General features: G+C 52.3%; 1 protein-coding gene across 4 annotated transcripts in view; it reads left to right on the top strand.

Moving 5' to 3' along the window:
• The first annotated feature begins 2,424 nt into the window (after nt 1-2,424).
• ST8SIA5 (ST8 alpha-N-acetyl-neuraminide alpha-2,8-sialyltransferase 5) overlaps nt 2,425-23,418 on the top strand; it is a 58,808-nt gene continuing 37,814 nt past the window's right edge. For 3 of the 4 annotated variants that reach the window (XM_045458286.1, XM_045458287.1, XM_045458289.1), the window contains exons 1-2: nt 2,425-2,563; nt 19,756-19,863. In XM_045458286.1, the coding sequence (XP_045314242.1) occupies nt 2,433-2,563; nt 19,756-19,863 (239 nt within the window). In that variant the 5' untranslated portion in view covers nt 2,425-2,432. The remainder of the gene's footprint in view (nt 2,564-19,755; nt 19,864-23,418) is intronic. The other variant, XM_045458288.1, reaches the window with a different exon arrangement.

Genomic DNA, 23,418 nt, shown 5'->3' with positions numbered 1-23,418 from the left:
TTAAAAGTCAGAATAGTGGTGGCTCTTGAGTACATTGTCACTGGAAAAGAGCAGAAGAGGGGTCTTGGGGGGGGCGACGATAATATTTTTGTTTCTTGATCTGTGTGCTGCTTACACGGGTGTGTTCAGCTTGTGAAATCTCAGCAAGCTGTGCATTTTTAGCATCATTTAGATTTCTTATTTTAAAATAGATTCATTTTGTTTTTCCAAGGAACTGTGCATTAAAAGACAACTATCAGAGCGGGTACCTGATAGGGGTGGGGAACAAGCAGAAGAAAGGAAACAAGAGGGTCTTGCCTGGAGTGGTGATGGTACCTTACGAGCTGCACAGGTGAGGACCAACCAAGTGGAACATTCGTACTCCATCAGCTTGGACGGGTGCGCAGGACCCTCTGCCTCATTTGTGTGGCCTAGTGCAAAGCAAAGTGCAGGGTCTCCTAGTTCAAAAATTATTAAGAAGTTAAAGACGGCAAGAATGGAGTGTTGGGTGAGGGGTGAGGCGGTGGGGGAGGCCCTGGTCTGCCTCCCAGGAAGCCTGTGTGGGAGAAAATGTCACATCTCCCATTCCAAAGACTTCCTGCTAGATGAGCTACTTTGGGCATCTAGAGCTTGGATCCTTTGGACTGTAAAGTGGGTTAGCTAGAGGCTGGGAGGCGCTAATTCAATTGATATGCGCAAGAGCAAGCACTTGTAAGACACCAAATAAATACAGGCGCTATTATAATAATGGGCCATCTAAATGGTTATGCGTTATTTCTTTAATTGGTTAAAAAGCCTACCTATGACCTCATAGCTAAATATCTGGTACATAAACTCTTTACAGAGAGCACAGGGTCCGCTTCCACCTTGTCAATTAACACGCATTCCAAGTTATTGATGAATCCCCGATCACGAGATTTACCCCCGTGTTCCTTGCTCTTTCCGGCTGGAAGAACGAAGTAGCAAAGGGTAAGGCCGGAGCAGGGGAGTCCTCATCAAAGTTCTATTTGCTGGCTGCGATTGGAGTCAGTCCCGTCGAGAGCTGAGTCCTTGCCTTGACTCCAGAACCTCCCTAGCGGCTAGAGGGCCCTGAGAAGCGGCGCCCTGAAATCATCCAGCGAGGTGAACGCCGCTGGCACGTGACACCCCAGGCCTCGAGAGACTGCGGTGTCAGGATGGCAGGGCTGTCGCCCAGCCCGCAGGGCGGGGTGTGATTGGGAAAAGAGGAGTGCATTTAGGGGCTTGGATTTCTGAAGAGGCACGACTCTGGCATTGCATTTCTGTTTATTTTTCCTGGCGTGCACTCTGAAGCACAGACCTTTCCAGACTTACTGACTTACTAAAGCTTCTGGCGACCGTGGTACCCTAAGGCGGCTGCCTGCCTGACCTAGGCTTTTCGAGCGGTTCTAAGGATGAGACAGGGCCCCTGTGTCTTGGTAACAACAAGGTCTTTGACGACCGGCCGCGGGCTGCAGCCTGGCGGGGGGGGGGGGGGGGGGGGGGCGGGGGGCGGAGGGAGGAGGCCTGTGGCCGGGGTGTAGAGCCTCGGAATTTTCTCCCGGCAGGATCTGGGTGTCCGGAGCGCAGGCTGCAGCCCCGCAGGCCATCAGCATGCAGGAGCCGCGCGCGCCGTCCTTGAAGGGCTGCCCGCTGACCTTGCTCCGCTTTCTCCGGAGAAATCTCCCGGGCGCGAGGACGCGGCCACCGCGGTGACTCAGTGCCCCTGCGCGCCGCAAGCAAATGCTCCCTTCCAGCATGCCCAGCTCCGCCACGGCTTCCCCTTCCTGCCCTCTTTTTTAATTCCACGATTCAAACCCGGCGTTTTCCGCTCCACCCCTCCCCCTCTCCACCGCCCTCCCGTCATTCGCCAGACTGTCCGGGTGTTTTGTCCCCCACCTCCCATCTGCAGAGCCAAAGGCCAACCTTCGCGCTCCCTCGCTGCGGGCCGAGAGTCGGACGGGGCCCGCCGGGGCAGGGAGCCGCGCTGGGCGGCCGCTACCCAAGCCCGGCCGGAGGGGGCGGTGCGCCGCGCTCTTGGGTGCCCGGGCGGACGGCGCGCGGGCCCCGCTCCCCATTGGTCGTCACCTCGGCGGGAGGGGCCGCCCCGGGCCCGGGGCACCTGGAGTCGCCTCTCCGCAGGGAAATCGGCGGCTGCCCGGCACGGGCGCCCAGAGGTAAAGGCGTCCGGAGGGAAGGCCCGGGGCTGCGGCCGAGCTCTCCGCGGCCAGCCCTGCCCTGCCCGCCGCCCTGGCGCCGGCCACGCTCGGATGCCCCCTGTGCCCGCCCTGCCGGGCGGAAACTTTGCCTGGCCACGTCCCCTGCCCTCCTAACAGCGCCGAGAGGCTCCCGGTCGGCGGCGCGCCCTCCGGGGCCGCAAAGCCCCGCGCGTGATTGCGGGGCCCGCCAGGCGCCCGGCGCCCGCCGCGCCCCGCCGTGCGCGAGCGGCCGCCAGGATGCGCTACGCCGACCCCTCGGCGAACCGGGATTTGTTGGGGAACCGAACTTTACTCTTCATCTTCATCTGCGCCTTCGCCTTGGTGACCTTGCTGCAACAGATCTTGTATGGCAGAAACTACATCAAGAGGTAAGAAAGTCTGAGCGCGGGCGGGGGGTGCACGGAGCCCGCGGGCGAACCCCCGGTGGCGGCCACAGAGTCGGCCCGGGTTTCCCCGGGCTGAGTGACCGTGGCTCCGCACTTGGCTTCCAGCACTGCCGCGTTAGGTTTGGGTCGTGGCTCTCCGAAGCGCATCTCATCTCCCAGCGGGAGCAGAATGCCTGCCCAGTGTGGGCCAGAGGGGTGCGACAACTTTGTTCTCTTGTGACAATGGGGGGCAGGTTGGAATTCCGAGCCGCCGAGCTGCCGATAAATCCATCTGAATGCCCCGAGGAGCCACGGGGTCAGATCGGAGTCGTCCACATCTACAGTGCCGTGGCCATTTGGTTGGAGGGGAGGCTCCCAGGAGCGGAGGACTCAAAACTCAATAGGATCACCCCGTGAATCCTGAACTTTTGTTAGGGCTTCCAGGTGGAAAGCATTCCCCCTCCCCGCAGGAGTGCAGGGTAAGGTGGGGAGTGAGAGGTGGGCGGGACGGTGCCACAGGGATAGGGAATTTTAGTCACCCAGTAACCGCTGGGTGTGTGAAACTCACAACCGGATCCTTTCTGAGACAAATTGTTCTTTCTCCACCTTACACGGAAGGTCAGAGCTGCGGCAGAAGTTAGCTCTCCCCTCGTTGGCTCGCTTCCCACCCCACCCCGTCCACGCGCGAACTCGCGTTCAGAGAAAGAGAGCAGTGGGAGGGTGTCACGACCTCGGTCTCTGTGTGTGCGAAATGCCAGCCGTTTCCTTCTGCTGGGGGGCGGGGGGGGGGGGGGGAGGGGGGAGACGCTTCGGGTTACTCTAGCTGGTTTCATAGCTGCGGGAGAGTGCTGACCCTAGGATACTCCCACATCAGAGCCTCTTTTGGAAATAGCCTACCTCTCCTTGGGGCGGCAGGTCTTGGCTGCCGGTGTCTCCCCACGCTCGCTTGCTCACTGCCCCTCCCCCCAGGCCGATGGAAAACAAGAGGCCTCTCCAGCTGCATACACGTCTTCTCCAGACTTCCAAATATTAAAACGGTTGTTCTCTTTTCGTCGTTTGGGTTCTACATCAGTCACTTGTGCCTCTAGTTCGTGCCCCTGGTTTGGGTGAGGGTTGCTGCTGGGTTTCCTTCCAGAAGCAGGAAAGCCAGGCAGTTAGGCTATTTCCCCTTCCACGTCCCAGAGCTGGGGAGTCTGAGGTCCCTTGTCCAGGACGTTTGTGGACATTTGGCCTCTGCTCCTGACCTCCCCAGGCAGCACTGTTGCCTGGTTAAAAGCAGCTGCCGAGCTTTGCATGGTGCGGGGGGCTTTGAAGGACAGTTTCCGAGTTTCCTGGCTTGCCCGGGTTTGCCTCCTCTTCCGGCCACAGCTGCCCCTGCAAGATAACCCTACACAAGGGCCGCTGGGCCCCAAACGGCCTCCACCTGCACTTGCGACGCAGCGGGGTGGCTCTGGGTTCCTGCACCCTGCTGGTACCTGCAGCACCACTGGGGCTGCTGGGATCCCTGCTGCCTTGTCAACAGTGGGAAAACATCAGCGCCCAGGGGAAACGCCAGCTCAACTACTAACTGGTTGCTCTGGCAAGCCCTCCCGGGTGTCGGTGTCGGGTGGGGGTGCTAGCTGCCTCCCATCCCTCCCTCACACAGGGATCCTGACTCCCTAAATCTCAGCTGCCGCCTCCCAGGCTGCACTCCATCGACTTGGGCTCATCCAGTCAGGCAAACAGAACCTGCACATACCTGATCCTGGAAGGATGCTGTGAGGGTCTGTGAAGAATGATTCCGCGGTCCTGGTGTTCAGGGGCTTTGAGGTCTCTGTGGGGAAACAAAAGGACCACAAAGGAGATAGATAAGTAGTTAGTGTTAATTAAATTGCCAGAGGAAGGAAGTTCCAGTGGACTGGAGTAGTTAGGGAAGACTGCCTGGAGGAGGTAGAAATTAAGCGGGCCCTTGAAGGAAGCAGAAGATTTAGGTGGGTGTGTTCGGGGCGTGGGGGGGTGGGTGGGAAGGGGAAGTGCACATTCCAGAACTGAAGAGGGTGCGAGCAAAGGCGCCACACCCTTCTACATCTCCCGTGCCTGGACTACCCACCCACCTGTTTACCTGTCTTGTTTGTTACACATCTCATTGTGATGAACTGACCTGATGTGATTATTGGTCTGTGAACTCCACACTTGAGTGTTCCCCAGACAGAGGTCTTGAGACAGCCTCATGAGAATCACTCACGGGGCCACTGAAATGCAGATTCTTGGGCTCAGAATCTGAGCCTCTGGGGATGGAGCCAGTACCTGCTTTTTTCATAGGCTCCCCAGCTGACTCGTAGCAAGCTCCCCCTGCCGCTCTAGATCCACACTTCTCTGTGGGGAGAGGAGCGTTACCCCCAGGCAGTATCTGGGCACATTTTTGGTTGTCACACTGGGAGAGAGTGCTACTGGCATGTTAAGGGTAGGGGCCAGGGATGCTGCTAAAGATCTGACAGTGCATCACCTGCCTCCCACAAGAAGGCATCGCCCAGCCCCAACTACCAGTGCTGAAGTGGAGAAACCCTGCTCTAGACTGAAAGCCCCAGGAGGCAGGGATTCGCTCTGTTTTGTTCCCACCTGTACCCTGAGCACCAAATATGGTTGCCTGGCACACAGTAAGCTCTCAATAAATACTGGATAATGAAGAAATGATTGAAAGTGGTGTGTGTGCGCCCAGGGTAATCAGAAGACGCAGTGAAGAAATGGGTCCAGCTGGTAGAAGGGGGAGTGTAGACAAGGAGGACCAGATGTAACGTTGGGCGAGAAGCTTCAGTAGGTGCTTTGTGGATTGGGAAGGACAGTTTGAACTTGGTTCATTCAGTTGTAGGGAGCCACATGGGGTCTTTGAGTAGGGTAGTGATATGATAAAAGCCACTAGGAAGGAAGGTTTTCTGGGTTTTGTAAGGAGAGGTTAGCAATGGGGAGAGACTGGGAGGCCATTGTCACAACCTGGTCAAAAGTGAGGAGAATCTGGTGTAGGAGAAGATCCCCTTTAGACCTCGGGGATTCCTGAAGGCTGCTGCCCTTTGCGTCTGGGTGGGGCTGGGTTGATGATGTATTCAGCAAAGCCTCCATTGTTAACCACCTCACAAAGAGCTCACGGGCACAAAGATGGCAGACTGTCTCAGTGAGAGTCAAGGACAGGTTTCACTAGAAGGGAGCGGGGGATGTGAGTGGATATGTGTTCTTTCTTTGGACGCCTGGCCTCTCCGTGTGCTGTGCAGTGGTCACTTCTGGGAGTTCCCAGTCAGGACTCTGGGGACCCATCTTGCAAACACCTCTGGTGGTCAGGAGGGGAGAAGGGGGGCAGTGCAGAGGGCTCAGGGGGCATAGTGTCTCTAAGGAGACTCTGTGGATTGGGAAGAAACAACATGAGACACAACTGCGAAGTCTGTCCTTGATGTTCTTGGCTTCCTCGTGTCTGTTCTTGGTTGAACAAGTACTTAGTGAAGATTTGCTGTATGCTAAACAGTGCACTAAATTCCGAGGACAGTGGTGTGCAAGACGAACACAGCCCAGGGGCTCTGGGGGAGCGTGCAGTCTCTTGGGAAGACAGAAAGGCACATGATACACGCATAAGCCAAACTGGAGGTGTGAGCAAAGGACTCCAAAAATGAGTAGGGGGCCATAGTGGATCAGGATGGTTTCAAGGTACATGGAGGCATATGAAGGGAGTCTGAAAGAGAAATGACTATAGGCATAGGGGGAGGTGGAAGGAAGGGGGATGAAACCCAGCTTGAATAAGGACTGCAAAGTGCAGAGGGAAGCGAAGTAATTCTGCATAACTAGAATGTCACAGCTGTATAGTGGGGGGTGGGGTGCAAGGTGAGGCAGGCAGGGCTTGATTATGGAGAGTCAAGTAGGAGATGTGTGAGAAAAGCATGTTTGGAGGAAGGAGGGTAACAGATTTGAGTCTGGATCTGTTAAGACACTGCAAGAGATCCACCTAGAGCAATCCTGCAGCTCCTTGGGAATGAGCTCCAGAACTGGGGCGGGGGTGGGGGGGGGCGGGCGGGGTGGGGGGTGGAGAGCCAAGCTAGCAATGGAGATGGTGCAGTCACCATCAAAATCAGCATTTTCCCACCCTTTATCATTGTTATCCACAGTAAGAAATAGGCCAGAGATCTCGAACACACTCACATACACATCCATCTGAAACAAACATTTTGTGAAACAGTATTTGGCCTTATGATAAGAAATATGTTTTTGGGGCGCCTGGGTGGCTCAGTCGGTTAAGCGTCCGACTTCGGCTCGGGTCACGATCTCCCGGTTTGTGAGTTTAAGCCCCTCATCGGGCTCTGTGCTGACAGCTCAGAGCCTGGAGCCTGCTTCAGATGCTGTGTCTCCCTCTCTCTGTGTCCCTCCCCCACTTGTACTCTGTCTCTCAAAAATAAATAAACGTTAAAAATTAAAAAAAAAATGAAAGAAAGAAATAGGCTTTGGGCGCCTGAATGGCTTAGTTGGTTGAGCATCCAATTTCGGCTCAGGTCATGATCTCACAGTGAGTTCAAGCCCCACCTCGGGTCTCGCTGCTGTCAGCACAGAGCCTGCTTCTGATCCTCTGTCTCCCTCTCTCTGCCATCCCTCCGCTTGTGCTCTCTCTCTCTCTCTCTCAAAAATAAACAGTTAAAAAAAAAGAAAAGAAAAAAATATGCTTTAATGTTTTTTATTCCGCTTCACTTTAAAAAACAAATCCAGCCTTAAAAAGGACGGGAAATCCGATGCACGCTACAGTGTGGATGAATCTTGAAGACATTCTGCTAAAATAACCAGGCGCAAAATGACAAATATGGTATGTTTCCCCTACATGAGGCACCTAGAGTAGTCAATTCATAGACACGGAAAGTAGAATGGCGGTTGCTAGAGGCTGGAGGTGGGGTGGCAATTAGTGTCTAATGGGTACAGAGTTTCAGTTTGGGAAGATGAAAACGTTTTGGAGATGGAGGGGGGTGATGGTTACCCAACAGATTGGGTACGCTTAATACCCTTGAACTGTAGACTTAAAAATGGTTACAATGGTAAATTTCTGTTGTGTATATTTTACCACAATCCAAAAGCTTAAAAAATTCTAGGGGCGAACCACCCACACGATCTTATAACCTGTTGGTTTGAAACCCTTCGTTGGAAAAACACTGGTCCCTGTGATGAGGTTGGATGAGGTCACCCAGGAGAGAACAGGATGAAAGATGATGAAGGTCGGGGCACAAAGGAGAGCCTTGAGGTATGCCGGCACCTAAGGGTCTGGAGAGGAGAGCTGGCTCTGGAAACTGAGGCTGCATAGAGTAGAGGGGAACAGGTGTTAAGGAAACCAAGGGATACTGGTGCCAGGCAAGGAGCAGTCACCTGTGACACACACAGCAGAGGGATCAGGTAGGATACGGCCCACTTGGATTTGGGGAGGATGGGTCAAACAAAAGAAGGAGTTTCTAGAATCAGGGGCATGAGAATTGTACCCTCTTCCTTTAAGCCCTCCACTGCCTCCATGCTCCTTTGTTAGTGAAGCTTTTACTTCGCATAAACTTGCATCCCTAGAGTGCTGGGGACTTCTAGGACTTACACCTTAACAGAGGGTCAGGGAAAGGGCAATAGTTGTTTTTGTTGTTGTCGTTGTTGTTTCTTTTTTAGGTAGAAAGAAAGGTCATTGCAGATTTTTGTACAATCAGGTCTCAACCTGCCTTTTTTTTTTTTTTCACTTTAATTTTTTAATTTTTTTTTTAAGGTTTATGTATTTTGAGAGAGAGAGAGAGAGAGGGAGGGAGGGAGGGAGGGAGGGAGAGAGAGAGAGAAAGAGAATGAGAATGCAAGTGAGCAGGGGAGGGGCAGAGAGAAAGGGAGAGAGAATCCCAAGCAGGCTCTGCATTGTCAGTGCAGAGCCAGACTTGGGACTGGATCCCATGAACCCTGGGATCATGACCTGGACTGAAATCAAAAGTCAGACCCTTAACCGACTGAGCCACCCAGGCGCCCCATAAAAACATAATTTTAAAAATTATATTTTCTAAGCACTTGTAGCTAGTATATAGAAATAAATTTGATTTTTTTGGTATACTGATTATATAATCAGCAACCTGGATAATGTATACATAATGACAATAATTTATCTGTAGAGTCTTCTGGAATTTCTGCATAGACTTTTTCTCTTTTATCCCAACCCTATACCTTAATTAGTTTTCTTGTCTTATTGAGTTGGCTAGGACCTTTGCTGTAATGTTCAATAAAAATGTCATAGTGAATATCCTGGCCTTAATCGTCACTTTTTTCTTCTTTTTAAACTTTGTTTTTAAATAGCTTTATCAAAATATAATTTGCCCACTTAAAGCGTACAGTTAAGTGACTTGGGGTATATTCACACCATTGTGTGTCCATCACCGCCATCAATGTTAAAATATTTTCATTACCCCAAAAAGAAACCCAGGACTCCTTAACCATCATGACCCCTAGTACTCTCATCCCTCCCAGCTGTAGGGATATATACACAGTCTAGCCTATTTCCTGTCTCTATAGGTTTGTCTCTTCTGGGCATTTCATACAAATGGCATCATATGCTATGTGTCCAATATGACTGTCATCTTTCATTAAGCTTGATGTTTTCAAAGGTCATCCATGTTATAATATGCGTCAAGTACTTCATTTCTTTTTGTTTATCTTTTTGTTGCTCAATAGGATTCCATTTATAAATAGGCTGCATTTTGTCCGTTCTTCAGTGGTAGAGATTCGGTTCTTGTTTTTGCTGTTATGAATAATGCTGTGATGAGCATTTGTGTGCAGGTTTTTGTGTGGACATCCATTTCCATTTCTCTTGGGTATATACTGGCAAGTGCAATTGCTGGGTCATGTGGTAACGCTATGTTGCGCCGTTTGAGGAATTGCCAGACTCCTTTCCAAAGTGGTTACACCATTTTATACTCCCTCCAAGCAGTGCATGAGCACTCCAATTTTTCCACAGTTTTTAAAACACTCATTATTTGGGGCGCCTGGGTGGCGCAGTCGGTTGAGCGTCCGACTTCAGCCAGGTCACGATCTCGCGGTCCGTGAGTTCGAGCCCCGCGTCAGGCTCTGGGCTGATGGCTCGGAGCCTGGAGCCTGTTTCCGATTCTGTGTCTCCCTCTCTCTCTGCCCCTCCCCCGTTCATGCTCTGTCTCTCTCTGTCCCAAAAATAAATAAACGTTGAAAAAAAAATTAAAAAAAAAATAAAACACTCATTATTGTCTATCCTTTTGGTCACAGCCATCTCAATGGGTTTGAAGCGGTATTTCGTTGTGGGTTTGATTTCGTATTTCCTTGATGACTAATGATGTGGAACAGACTTTCAAGTACTTCCTGGCCAATTGTATATTTTCTCTGGAGAAATGTCTATTCAGATCCGTTGCCCATTTTCAAATTGGATGAGTTGTCCTTTTATGATTGTGAGAGTTCTTTGTAGATTCTAAATATAAGTCCCTTATCAAATATATAATTTCTAAAACCTTTCTCTCATTCTGGGGGTTGACTTTTTTACTTCCTTTAAGCGTGAAAGTTTTTAATTCTGGTGAATTCTGATTCATGTATATGTATTTTGCTGTTGGTCTCTTGTGCTTTAGATACCGTATCTAAGAAAGTCACTGCCCATGCCCGCTGACCAGCGTCACAAAGATTTACCCCTGTGTTTTCTTCTAAGAGTTTTATAATTTTAGCTCTTAGGTTGAGTTGAGTTTTGTGTATGGTGTGACCAAATCTAACCTTAAGGGGAATGATGGTTCAAGTGTCTGCAGTGAGTATATCTGCTTAGTGTTTTGGTTTTGGTTTTGGTTTTTTTATAGATGAGCTCTAAGAGATTAAGACGACTCCGTTGTAGAATATGCCAACACATTTTGCTTACTTATTTTATGGTATTTGGATATTCATTTTAGCAGATGATTTTTCTACCTTGGTTGGGTGATATATAGGTTTTCTTTGCCTTCAATCTTTTGATGTGATAAATTCCATCAGTCGATGTTAAACTTATAATTTTAGGGATAAACCCAGCTTGTTGATAGTGTATTATTTATTTTCTGTGACGTGAGGTTTTGTTGAGTAAAATTTTTATTTAAGATATTGTATTTTATGTTATTGAATGCTACTGGCGTGTAATTTTCGCTTATAATGCTGCCTTTGTCTTGTCTTAAAACCAGTCTTGTAAAAGGAGTTGGGGGATATTCCCTCTTCATTCTGTGGAATGATTTATGCAGGTTTGAGATCATCTATCTGTTCTTGGAAAGCTTGGTAGAACTCGCCTGCACAGCCATCCACACCTAATGTTTTCCTTGTGGGAAGGCCATAAGTTACTAATTCCATTCCTTTAATGGTTAAAGATGATTTGGGTTTTCTATTTTTTTCCATCACACAGGAGCAGAGGTTGGGTCTACTTTGTCCTGACTTTCGTGGAGAAAACTCCCCTGTACGCTCCCTTCCCTCCAGCCTTGCTCTCTCCTGTGTCGGGAGGGTGCAGATCTGGGCTGCCTGCATGTGGCTGGTGCAGGCCTGAGACCCGAGGATATGAAACTGGGTCAAGGAAAAGCACAGCCTGACTCTGTGCTGTATCTGAAGTGTGTGTTTGAAGCCTCTCCTCGAGGAGCCACCCCTCCTTCTGTTCGGCTGCCCCGAGAAGCAGGCACAGCCCAGGAGATGGGACCACAGGGGCTGGAGGGTCTACCCAGGGGCTGGTTCTGGAGGGGAAGGGTGCCTCGTGGGGACCTGGTGGAGATGGACGGTCCCCCAGAGAGGAGAAGGATGCCGAGCTGACTGCCACTGTTGTGTGTGCTGTGCCCGCAGCATGACCTTATCATTTCTCTGGTCAGAGCAAGCTTGTCTTGAGCACCTGCTGCAGGGCTGGGACTCGGGTGAGGCAAGCCAGGCACCCAGGGGACAGAACTCATGGAGGCCTCCCTCTTTGGGGTCCACCCTGCCCTTGCACGAGCCTGGGATCAGGGGCTGCCTGCAATTTTGCACCCCGGGAGCCTTGCTTGCCTCAGTGCAGTCCCGCGTCTGACCTGCTGTGTGCCCCTTCCGCTCTTGGTCGGGGTGTCAGCTCCCCGTCCCTTCCCCAGAGGTCCCCCAGAGGCACAGTGCTGTTCTCTCACTCTTCTCCCTACCCCTTTCTCTGGCCAGTTCTTTTCTTTTTGACATCTGTACTTTTTCAGGGAAATTTTACCTCTTAGAGGACTTGGCATCTCTTCTTTGACTTATCCAGGCCCACTCACTTCTCATCTAAGAGCCTCTCATCCAAAACATCTCTAGTTTAGCCCTTCACCCTGTGTGTAAGGACACCCGCCCCTTCCCCACCACACACAGGGGAAGGATTCATTAGCTAATGATATTATTAACATTCCTTAAGGGTTTATGAGCCAGGCTCTGACCTTAGGAGATAATCCTAAAGGAGGATTATTTCATTTAATCCTTACAGCAGTCCTGCTAAACAGAGACAGTCATCCTCATTTAATACTCAGAGAGGGTGAGTAACTTGTATGAGGTCACAAAGCTTGTAAGACCCTTAAAAGAGGTGTTTGTTTTTTTTTTTAATTTTAATGTTTATTTATTTTTGATAGAGGGAGACACAGAATCTGAAGCAGGCTCCAGAATCTGAGCTGTCAGCACAGAGCCCAACGTGGGGCTCGAACTCACAAACCAGGAGATCATGACTTGAGCCGAAGTCAGACACTTAACTGACTGAGCCACCCAGGTGCCCCTAAAAGAGATGTTTTACCCATCTCCCAATTCCCAGGACCCAGCACAGTGCCTGACATTGATCATTGAATGAATGGATGCATACAAAGGGAACCTCTAAACTTTTCCTAAAAACAGACAAACGTCAACTAAATGTGCACTCAGCTTTGAACCAGGGGGAGGAGGGGATGTTACCGAAGACTTATTAGATATGATACATGTTCTTAAGGAACTTACAGCACACTTAAAGAGACAGACATCAAAAATATGTAAACTGTATAAATAAGCCTGTAACTGTGTGGCATAGACGACAAATTTCGTAGGTTTCAAAGGTGAGAGCAGTTGGGATGATGGGTAGCCGGGTGGGACCTGATGTGGGCTTTGGAGAGCCAGTGGGCTCCAGGGGGGTGATTCAGGGGGCAGGCTGGGGTGTTGAGGCTGCAGGAGCAGGTGATGGAAACCACCGAAGGCTTTTGAATTTCTTTTATTCCCTAGTGCTCTGTGAGCCGGGGGGCCTCTCTGGTCTCTGCCGAGTCCTCTGCAGTGTGAGTGGATGGCCAAGAGGGCTGCTCTCTCTCTCCTGGCTCTGATGAGGTGGGCCGGCCCTTCCGGACAGAGGCTTGGGCCAGGCTTTGACCATCCTGTTTGCAAGGGGCCCACGGGTCCTGCAGAGCCCCTGGATGGTGGGGGATGGAAACGAGGCTGGTAAACCAGGAGATGGCGTGTGGGACACCGCACAGCGAGGGTGCCAAGCTTATTGGGAGAATGAAATGCATCCGTGCTCACCCCAGCCTGAGAGTGTATGCGATTTGTGCTGCTTCTGTTGAGTCTCTGAGCAAAGGAACCTAAGCCTCCGCCTCCACCCCCACCCCCCCACCCCAGCTCACCATTCTTCCCCCTCCATTCTTCCCCAGCCCATCAGGCTGAGGATCAGTATTTCTGGGATCACCACTGCTATTTCCCCAGAAATAAACCACAACCTTCCAAAAGAAGGCTTAAAGGAGGTGGAACTCTCCTTTAAGAGAAAAAGAGTGTTTTCTCTTTCTTCCCTGTCAGGCTGGGCTGCTGTCCTGACACAGGTTCATGACTCTGGGTCCAGTGCATGTAGAGCTGATGTTCCCACAGCTCCCACCCAGTGCCCTCCAGCTGGTGGGGTGGGGGCATTCTGCACATCCAGTCTCACTCAGCCTCACCTTGGGTTAGTTCATTAAGTGCTTGCCTTCTCGCTTCATTTGTTCATTCGTTCATTCGTTCGTTCATTCATTAGTTTGTTCGTTCATTCAGCAAGCATAACTTCCATGCCCTTTCTATACCAGACCTTTGGCGTCCAATATAATAGCCACTAGCCACGTGTGGCTGTGGAACACCGGAAATGAGACAGATCTAAACTAAGGTGTGTTGTGTGTAAGTATAAAATACACGCTGGATTTCAAAGACATAATATGAAAAAAGATGTAACATATCCCACTAATTTTTAAATTGATTATATGTTGAAATGACAATTTTTTTGATATATTAGATTAAATACAAATATATTGTTAAAATTAATTTCACTTTTTTTTTTTTTTTTACTTCGTAGAAACCTTTTTATTTTGAGAATTGTAGACTCACATACAGGTGTAAGAAATAGTCCGGAGAGAATCTGTATACCCTACTTCTGTTTCTCCAGATGGTAACATCTTGCAAAATTATAGTACCGATGTCACAACCAGGAAATTAACATTGATACAATCCATCAACCTTATTCAGACTTCACTGGTTTTACACACCACTCATTTGTGTGTCTGTATGTAGTCACTTCTATGGAATTTTATTAGGTGTTTTTATTGTGGCTAGCAGAACATTCTAGATTATGCATGTGGCTCCTGGTGTATTTCTGTTGGATTGTTCGGCTCGAGTCCCTGGTTGCCGAGATGTAGCAAACAGGTTCCCTTTCAAGGAGCTCATAGTGGGAGAGGGACCAACTACTCATGAAAAGTTCACAAACTCTGTTACGTACTAACTCTCTCCAGGACAGAGAGACTCCTATGGTCTCAGTCCTTGTGGAAACCTGTGTCTTCAATGGATAAAGGAGACTACCGGTTTGAAACAGGGTGGGGGCTCCAGTCCTCCCCACCTGGCTCCCTCTTCCTCACCCCCACCCTCCACCACGTCCCCTCCCTCCTCTGCAGAGTCTCACAGGGTACCCCAGTGCTCCACAGAGCCAAGCTTGGGAATCACTGGACGAGGCTGAGGATTTGAGGGGAGTCTTGAAGAAAGAGGAAGGTCTTGCCCTAGAGGATCAGAGAAGCAACCCTAGTCGGGTCTGGTGGAGCCGCTGTAACAAAGTGCCACAAACAGGGCGGCTCCAGCCGAAAGTTCTGGAGGCTGGAAGTCTACGATGAAGGTGTCAGCAGGGCTGGTTCTTCTGCGAGCTGTGAGGCGGAACCCATTCCATGCCTGTCCCGTAGCTTCTGCGGCTTTGCCTGTCATCTTTGGCCTTCCTCGGCTTATAGGGTCTCCCCCTTCATCTTCACATGGCGTCCCCCGCTGCGTACGTGTCGCTGTCCGAATTTCCTTTTTTTATATGGGGGCCTACCCTACTCCAGTATGACCTCATCCTAATTTAACTAATACCGTCTGTGATTCCCAAGTAAGGTCACCTTCACCGGTAGTGGGGGTCAGGACTTCAACATACGAATTTCGGAGGGACAGGATACAACCCGGAGCGGGAGCCAAGGCTGGTGCAGGAATGAAATGACTGGAGAAGTTCAGCCAGACGGGGTTCCCCAGGTTTGGGAGAAGAGTGGGGGCTGCTGACCCCGGAGACACGCGCACACACAGGATCTGGGACACGTCATCAGAGGGAAAAAGACAGAATTAGCGGGAGCTCTCAGAGCGGTTGGACTAAATGCATGGATGAGTGTTTGAGGGGACCCGCCCCCGATGTCTACATCACTCCTCTGCCTTCCAAGGAGCCAGGGGTCGCCACTCTGCTCACTGTGGTGTGCCATTTGGGCCCGGAGTGCCAGAGGACAGCAGGAAGGCTGTGTGTGTGCCCGCAGCTCCTCTCTCACCCCGTGCTCCACTGGCCGCAGCCCCTCTTGGAAGGGAGGTCTGGAACAGCAGCCCAGAGAATGCTGGATGTTTGGATGTCGGCTGAGGGGCCCAGGCTCTTCCGTGGTCTGTAGATGGGGGGTGGCAAGGTGGTCTCAGGACTGTGCCTGGAGCTTGTCAGGTTTCACTCTCTCCGGACCCCTCCCCTGGCTGGGTGTCTACATGTGCACCTCCCCTGCCCCTGCCCCTGCCCCTGCCCCTGCCCTAGCACTGTCAGTGCTCGGACAGCCCCGGGCCCTGGCCCAGCAGCTCCGTAGCCAGAAGCCTCGGCAAAGGCATGGATGGCCGTTAAATCCAGGAGGCTCTATCTGCTCCCTGGGACCCTGGGTCCCAGGCCTGGGGGCTCTCCAGGAGACCTCTGCAGTGCCTCAGGGGAGGACAGTCCCCCACTCCTCTGCTCCTCCCTCAGGAAGCTCCCACTACAACAGCTTTTCTGTTGCCCCAACTGGGTGAACCCTGGGGATGAATCCACTTCCCTTGCCCTCCTGAGGTTCTTCTGAGGGGGATGTTACCACCCGGCCCTTCACGGAGAAGTAGTGAGTCACTGGTGAGTCAGGAGCGGGGACAGGCGAGGGAGCACGGGGAACCTGGCAGTTAGGCCCATTAATCCCACTGAAAAGGCTTCCCAGCTGGCAGGCGTTTCCGCCCTGATCGGGGTGGGAAGGTCCAGGCACCTTCTCGGAGAGGCCTTTGCTGACCAGTTCCTTCTGTGGACCCGGAGCTGGGGGAGGCCTGGGGGGCCTTAGCGCTTGCAGACTCCTGGTGGCCCAGCTGAGCTCTTGGCTCCTCAGAAGATGACATTGGTCTCATCTCCCTCTCAGATGGTTTTGAGGGACCAGAAAGGTGGCGCTGTTTCTCTGAACGGATGCCCCATCACCTGCCACCTGCCCTGTCTCACGCGGGGTCACTCTTGCCAGCCCCAGGAGAAGCCATCACCTCCGGCCTCGGGGCCCCTGCAGGTGTTGGCGCTCTCCTGGAACATCCTTCCTCCGGGCCCACCTGCTGCCTCATCACCCACTTCCTGTCCTGCCCCATATCGCCTTCTCAGAGACGCCCTGACCCGAAACTCCTTACCCCCTCGCCGCTCTTTATTTATTCCACGGCACTTTTCACCCTCTGACACACTGCACGTCGATGACCTGTTAGCTTATTGTCGTCGTATCTGTCTCTCTCTGGTCGAGGCCCCTCCCTCTGGGGCAGGGCTTTTGTCTTTACTTTGTTCATTGTTGAATCCGAGCCCCCAGCCTGGCAGGGCTGTTCGATAAACATAGAATAATATAATACATATTTGGAATGTGTCTATGTATGTAATAAAATGAAAATAAAATAGCGTGAAGACAAAGGAAAGGTCTCCTCAGTCAGCTGTGAGGGACAACACAAGCGATTTGCTGGTTAATAATGGAAAACTGATTGTCCGTTTCATTTCACAAACTTGGTGCGAAAGAGCTCATTTCCTTTTTTTTGTTGTTTTTTTGTCTTTTAATTAAATCTTATCCAGGGGCGCCTGGGTGGCTCACCTGGTTGAGCGTCCGACTTCGGCTCAGGTCATAATCTCACGGTTCGTGAGTTCGAGCCCCGCACTGGGCTCGCTGCTGTCAGCCCAGACCCCGCTCAGATCCTCTGTCCGCCTCTCTCTGACTCTCCCCTGCTCACATTCTCTCTCTCAAAAATGAATAAACATTTATTTCAAAAAAAGAAAAAGCCCACCTTATCCACCAGCTGGTGGGTAACTGAGTCTATCATCATGGAGGTGCCTTCCTTTTACCCCCCGCCCCCACCCCAGGGTTTGTGCGGAACAAACAGTTGGGGGCTCCCTAGCCACCCCAGCCTCGATCAGTCTGCGCACTGCTTTCTGGTGGCTTTTGGAGCCCTAGGTGCAGCTTCCTGGGGTGCCCCAAGCAGTGGGCTTTCTGAGGCCCTGCTGTCTGTCTAGAGGGGGAGGTGGTGGGGAAACCCCGGGCCACCATAGCAGGCCTCCTGGACTTGAAGCCTCTTCTGCCAGCCACCCCTCCTAGACCTGGGGGACCCCCTCCCCTCCTGGTGCCAGCTCAGTTTCTTCAGGGGGCTGGGAAGCTTTCAGCCTTCACAACCCACAAGGCCCTAAAGTAAGAGGATAAAAAAGCCCAGCTCCCTTCTTGGAGCGGGGGAGGGAATAAATAATTCAACAGATTATCCTCCCACGAAAGTTACATACTGATGTTTTCTGAATGACTTTCTTCTTTTATGGGTTTTTTTTTTTTTTTTTTTTCACATAGAGCCAACTCAAGGTTACCCTTGCAATAATAGCAGGTCAGGCATGTGGATTCCTACCGCACGCTCCATCAGTGGGCGGGTGGGCTGAAAGAGGGTAGTCATGGGCTCCGGAAGGGAAGGGTGCTCCCCTGGGCTCCCTGGAGGGGGTGCTGTTGTGGCGGTGAACTTGTGCACTGTGCATGAGGCAAAAGGCTGAGGGGGCTGACCCAGCCCCCCGGGACGGAAGACCCTAACGCGTACTGTGTGCAGCCGGCTCCCGGGACGGGATCCAGAACGTCGGTGGCACAAGGACTAGACTGAGAGTCGGGACTCCTGAGTTCCAGGTCTAGCTTTGCCACCCGCTGGCTGAGAGGTAATTTCTCACCCAGTGCCTCAGTTTCCTCAGCTGTGATGGATGATGCACACTGACTCCCTTACGCACAGGGGCTTCTGGCGGGGGGTCCCCCAGACGGCATCCAGCAAGCAACATGGCGTATTTGGTCCGCACAGTGTTTCCACCTTGAATTCATGGGCGGCACTTAAATATTGGGGCGCCCTAGACTCCCAAGGAGGGAGCAGGGTGGGCATGGAGGAGACAGCTTAACTCTGTGATACTCTGGTCCGGGGCTCTGGAGACATCCGAGACAGCTCCCCTCGCCTGAAAGATGGGAACAGAATTCTGAAGATTTGCCGAAGGTCACCGGGCTCATTAGTGGCCGATCCAGGTTGACCAGACGGCAGCTCAGACAACCATCGCTGTCCTGTTCCTGTAGCTTAGAGGCTATGTATTTTAAGGGTTTTTATTAAAAATTTTGTTTCTGCTTTCATTTATCTCTTTTCCCCTGAGTCTCCCCCCTTTTTGCTGTTTGTTTTGTTCTCTGACTTTGAAGTTCAAGCTCTTCTCACACCGCCTGTTCATATTTAAGGGCAAGCCAGTCTCCAGAAGGTTCATTGGAGCCCTGTGAGGAGGGCATTGTCTTGGGACAGTGGTTCTCAGCTGGGAGGATTTTGCCTTGGCGGCGCAGGAGACATTTGTGATCGTCCCAATGGGAGGGTGGAAGATGGGGTGCTCCTGGAATCTAGAGGGTAGACACTGGGGGTGCAGCTCAGCCCCCCCCCCAATGTACAGGACAGTCCCACACCACAGAATGACCCAGCCCCAAATGACAGCAGCACCAGGTTGAGAGGCCCTGTGCTAGGGCGATCGGGTGACCCAAGCCCTATTTTTCCATGCCCTCCCCCCCACTCCTTTTTTTGACCTGGTCTGGTTCCCTCCTCAAACCCACTGTAGCCACCGGTGGGGCAGGGTGTGGGGCAGGTGGGTTTCAGATTAGCGTGTCCGTGAATCGAGGAGAACTGAGGCACTTCCGTGGGTCAGCTCCCCGCGGCGCGGCCTCCTGACAGCCGTGGGGCGGGCAGGCCGATGCCACAGCGTCCATGGACGCCTCCTACGAACCTAAGTCCCCGGCCTTTCAGCCCCATTCCGCGCTCCTGCCTTCGGGGGCCTCGGCCCCCCGGTTTCAGAGCCTTCTTGAGTGGTGCACGGGGAAGAGATGCGCTCCTCATAAACGGGGCTCCACTCTCTCAGGTCTGAGGGAGTTAGTTACCCATCTGCTTTCATCTTCGGCGGTGCTGCGGCTGGCCTCTCCTGTCACCTCTCCATGCTCACGGCCTTGTCCGTTCCTTTGCTATCATTTCAGTCAGGGTTGGGCAGGCAGCGGAAATAACCAGGTGTGTTGACCAGGAGAGCCAGACTTCATTAAAAGCTTTGCAGCGTGCCTGACCCCCGAGGACGGCAAAGGGCTGGCAGGCGGGAGCTCTTCTGGTAGAAGTCTCTAGAAGGTGGGGGTGGAGGGACGCACCACACAGGAGGTAGGAGAGCTCTATGACCTTGACCTCGCCAAGGCTCAATTTCCCTGTGTATCCAGCACGTAACCTCAGCTCTGCAGGCAGAGGTGAAGGGGGGGGGGGGGCGCCTGGATGTAAGTGAGCAGAGCTGTGGTTTGTTACCGTCAGTCATCCTCGTGGGTAGACGTCACCTCTGTCTCCAGCGAGTGCGTGGTCAAGGCGATATGTCACTTGGTACAATAGAAAGTGGTTCTGTGGTAGATGGGTTTAACTCGGCATGTGGGCCTTGAGTACCGACTGCCTCGTTTTCTTGCCAGAAGCCTCCAGTTTGGTTGGCAGAGTGGCGACCAGCTGGCCAATTGGACGGGGCTCTTTAATGTCACGGACGACCCAGCAGTGCAGAGCGGCAGTGACTCCAGCTCCAGGTACAGACCCCCAGAGAGTGACCAGGGAGGGGGGAAGCCCATCCTGAGGTGACCTCTTAGCCCCTGCCCCATGCTCCGCCCCAGAGCTACCCTCAGGGAAGAAGCAGGCCCTAAGCTAACTGCCATTTGGCATCGGCCTTGTCTCCTTTGCCATGAGGGGTGAGGGCTAGACCCAACCACAAGGTAGGGACTCACTGGCCCCTCTCTGACTGGAGCTGGAAGGGGTGCGGAGTCTGGGTCTCGAGCTTTCATTTGAGGTGGGGGCTTCGGCTCTGTCCCTGCCACAAGGATTTTGGATGTTGGCCTGCAAGCGTGGGCAGGTGTGTGGGTGGCCTCAGGGCTGGGTGTTGGGCGTGGGTTCGGGACCTCTGACATCCCACTGGGCAGGCGTTTCCTACTCTGCCCCCAGGCGGGGCTGACCTTGACCGGGGAAGAGCCATTCCCATCAAGATGGTGCTGACATTTGACATTCATCCGGTCACATGGATATTTCTTCTTGCTCTGCTGCCGTGTTTGGAGTTCAATCAGTAATGAAGGGCACTCTGTACATTCCGGAGTTCAGTGTTTGTTGAATGAAGGAAAATACAGTATCCTCAGGTGGGGCACGCTCATGGCAGGGAAGGCGTCGTGGGGAATTCTTCCAGACTGGCAGAACTCTCTCTGCTCAGAGCTGGGTGTGGCTAAGGGTTTCCAGGGGCCAATTAAGTCGTTTGGTCCCTTAATTTTTGCATTTCTAAGTGCGTGCTAACTCTCAGGTCTGTTTCCCTGGAAAGAGGCCTGAGTTTTGTTGTTGTTCATTTTGACATCAGAACATTAAATTGACCCCACAGAGAAGTAGTGTGTTTTTCAGGGACAACCCCCCCCCCCCCCATATGTGTGATTTTGTTCAATGCTCTGAAAAAGTAAAAAAGTGGTGCCAGTGTCAGAAAAACATCAGTCGGGGCAGGGTCCACAGACAGGCCTTAGGACGTGGGGTAGCCTCGGGGACCTGGTCTTATCCTGGCCTTTACGAGTACAGTTCTTTCCATATATGAGTGGTAGGAGCCCTGGCCGGCTGCTGGGCCCCTGGGCTGTCACCCGGTGAGAGCAGGGAGTCCAGACTTGCCCCTTCCAAGCACTGAGCCCCCAGTGTTGGTCTTTCCGTTTCCTTTCGTGACTCCCTCGCCTGGATGGGGGCAGTCTAGGTGTCCACCTTCCTGCGAAGGACTCTGAAGAACCCCCTGGGAGAGGTTTGGCTGGAAGGTGCTAATGAACTGAGCTAGATGGCACAGGCATTTCCGGGGGGAGGGGAGACTCCAGCAGGAGTTCTGTTTCCTCCTTTTCCAGTTGCTAACAGCCTTTCTCTCTCCTCCTTTCTCTGCATTTTGTTGCTAATTTCTCTGCCTCCCTGCCCCACCTCCTCTTCCCTCCCTTTCTTCCTGCCACACTTTCTCGGTCCCCACTTCCTGCTTCCCTCCCACCTCCTTTCTTAACTACTCCCCCTCCCAGTGACCCAGGCCAGCCTCCCCTCCCCTTTCACCCAGGATCCCCCAGCGTCGGGGTCACTGCTGGCCTCTTCCATTTGGCTTTGGAACGAAGGCACCCTTTGTTCCACATCCTCCCCAGCTAGCTGAGTTGATTTCCTCCTGGAGGGCTTCCATTTGACCCAGAGCCCCCTTGGTCATGGAATAAATGTGATGACCACACATCCCAACTTCTTCTGGGACAATCCCAGGGTCAGATCCCAATTTCTGGTTGACCCCGTAAAGTAGCTACTACGTATGTGAGAAACCACAATACGTAGAGTTCCCATGTGTCGGAAATGATGGTTAATGTAATTAGAACTGGACTGTATGTTGGAGCTTCTGCCCTTCTGCCGTCCTTAAAATTGGTAGGACAGCTCTTGGCAGGAGATTTGCAGGGCTTGGGGAGGGAGCTCATGCTGCTGTGGACAGTGCTCTTCCGGGTGAAAACACATCACCGCAGTGAACAGCCCTCCACGCATGGAACATGTGCTGTGCCTCGTGGTATTATTCACCCAGTGAGTAATTCAGTGCGTATGCCATATTTTGCTCGCTATAGTTGTGTGGTGTGTCGGAGTGTGGTGAAGTGTGTTATTTATTATTAACACGGTTGGAAGGGAAAGTCAGGAGTTACCATATATAACCAGAGGACAAGAAGAGGCAAAAAAAAAAAAAAAAAAAAAAAAAGCGAATGACTCATAAATTGTATATTCAACCAGGAGCCCAGGAGAAGGAGCAGGTCCAAGCGATCGGTCTGGAAAGCTCCAAATAAGACCACACAAAAAACCCAGGCCAGATAGAGCTCCTAATGGCTGCGGTCAGGTGTTGTCCAAGGAGAAGACTGGGGAAGGCCGGGCCGAATTGGAAAGTGTGTGAGTCGTAAAATATACATCGACATGTAGCTTTATTAATTCAAGTGCAGGTCTAAAAGTGTCCAATAGGAGTCCTTAGGGGAACTGCTTTAGGGAGCCGATAGGGATCATTTTTAATCAGCAAATGCTGCTATGTAAGTGGGGTGCTTTGAACAAGCAGGAAGATCTTAGAAGACAGTTCTCATCACGTTCCAGTTACGTGTTTATGTTTCTGTCTCCCTCACTAGACAGTGATTGTGCTTCTCCACCTCTGAATTCTCAGCAGCCAGTGTGTAAGTAGAAGGGGCTCAGTAAACGTTAGTTGAATTACGAAATGAATTAAGCAGGCACGTAGTCAAGGCTCTTGCTAAAAAAGCACACTTGGATGTCAGTGTGGCCGAATTCTCCCTTAGAGATCTATTCCTTTGAATCAGTCTGTCTCTGGTACTGGCTTTGAAAATTAATCCCCAGAGGGGCCGCACTTTGAATCACAAACTCGTTCACAGTGTGGAATGATCTGAGAAGAGCCGGTGGTGGGGAAGTCTGGGCATTCTGGGCAGCCGGGTGGGGAAAGGGAGGCTGTGGGAGGGGGAGAGGGGCGGCTGAGAAGTAGAGAAGGCAGTGAAGGCAGGTTGTGTACTTGTGCAGTAACTGACGGAGAAGCCCTCCCAAACACCTCCCACAGAGCGTCGCGGCAATTGTGGGACGCGGATGAGGGAGAGCTCTCGTCCTCCATGGCCAGCTCAGTGCTTTGAGCCACCTCGCCCGGCCCAGCCGCCTGCCTTCCCCGTGACCACCCAGAGGGCCGGGGAGGCAGCAGCGCCCTTGGCGGTCACGGTCCTGCAGGGTGGGCAGTTTTGCTTCCACTGCCTCCGCGTGTCCCGGGGAAAGGACCGGGTCAGAGGGGCTGAGGGCCGCTGGGGCAGGAGTCAGTCCTACAGGTGCTGACTGTCAGCCAGGCCTGCGGCCGCAGCATTAAAGGGCTTGGCTCAGCCGCTGCCAGCTGCACCCCAGCCCCACATCAATTCCTTACCCTCCTGCCAGTATCCACCTCCCACTCACCTCCTCCTTGAAGCTTTCCTGGATAGCCTCTCTATATTCTATAAGAAGTATCTGCACAGAGGAATGCTGCTATCATTTCACGCCAGAGAACTCTCCAGCAAGTGCACGTACACAGCTCCGTGTTTGTTCAGGTATCCCCC

This window comes from Leopardus geoffroyi, chromosome D3 (assembly GCF_018350155.1).
Source record: "Leopardus geoffroyi isolate Oge1 chromosome D3, O.geoffroyi_Oge1_pat1.0, whole genome shotgun sequence".
In the NCBI taxonomy this organism is placed as follows: domain Eukaryota; kingdom Metazoa; phylum Chordata; class Mammalia; order Carnivora; family Felidae; genus Leopardus; species Leopardus geoffroyi.
This window is presented reverse-complemented; position numbering and strand designations above follow the sequence as displayed.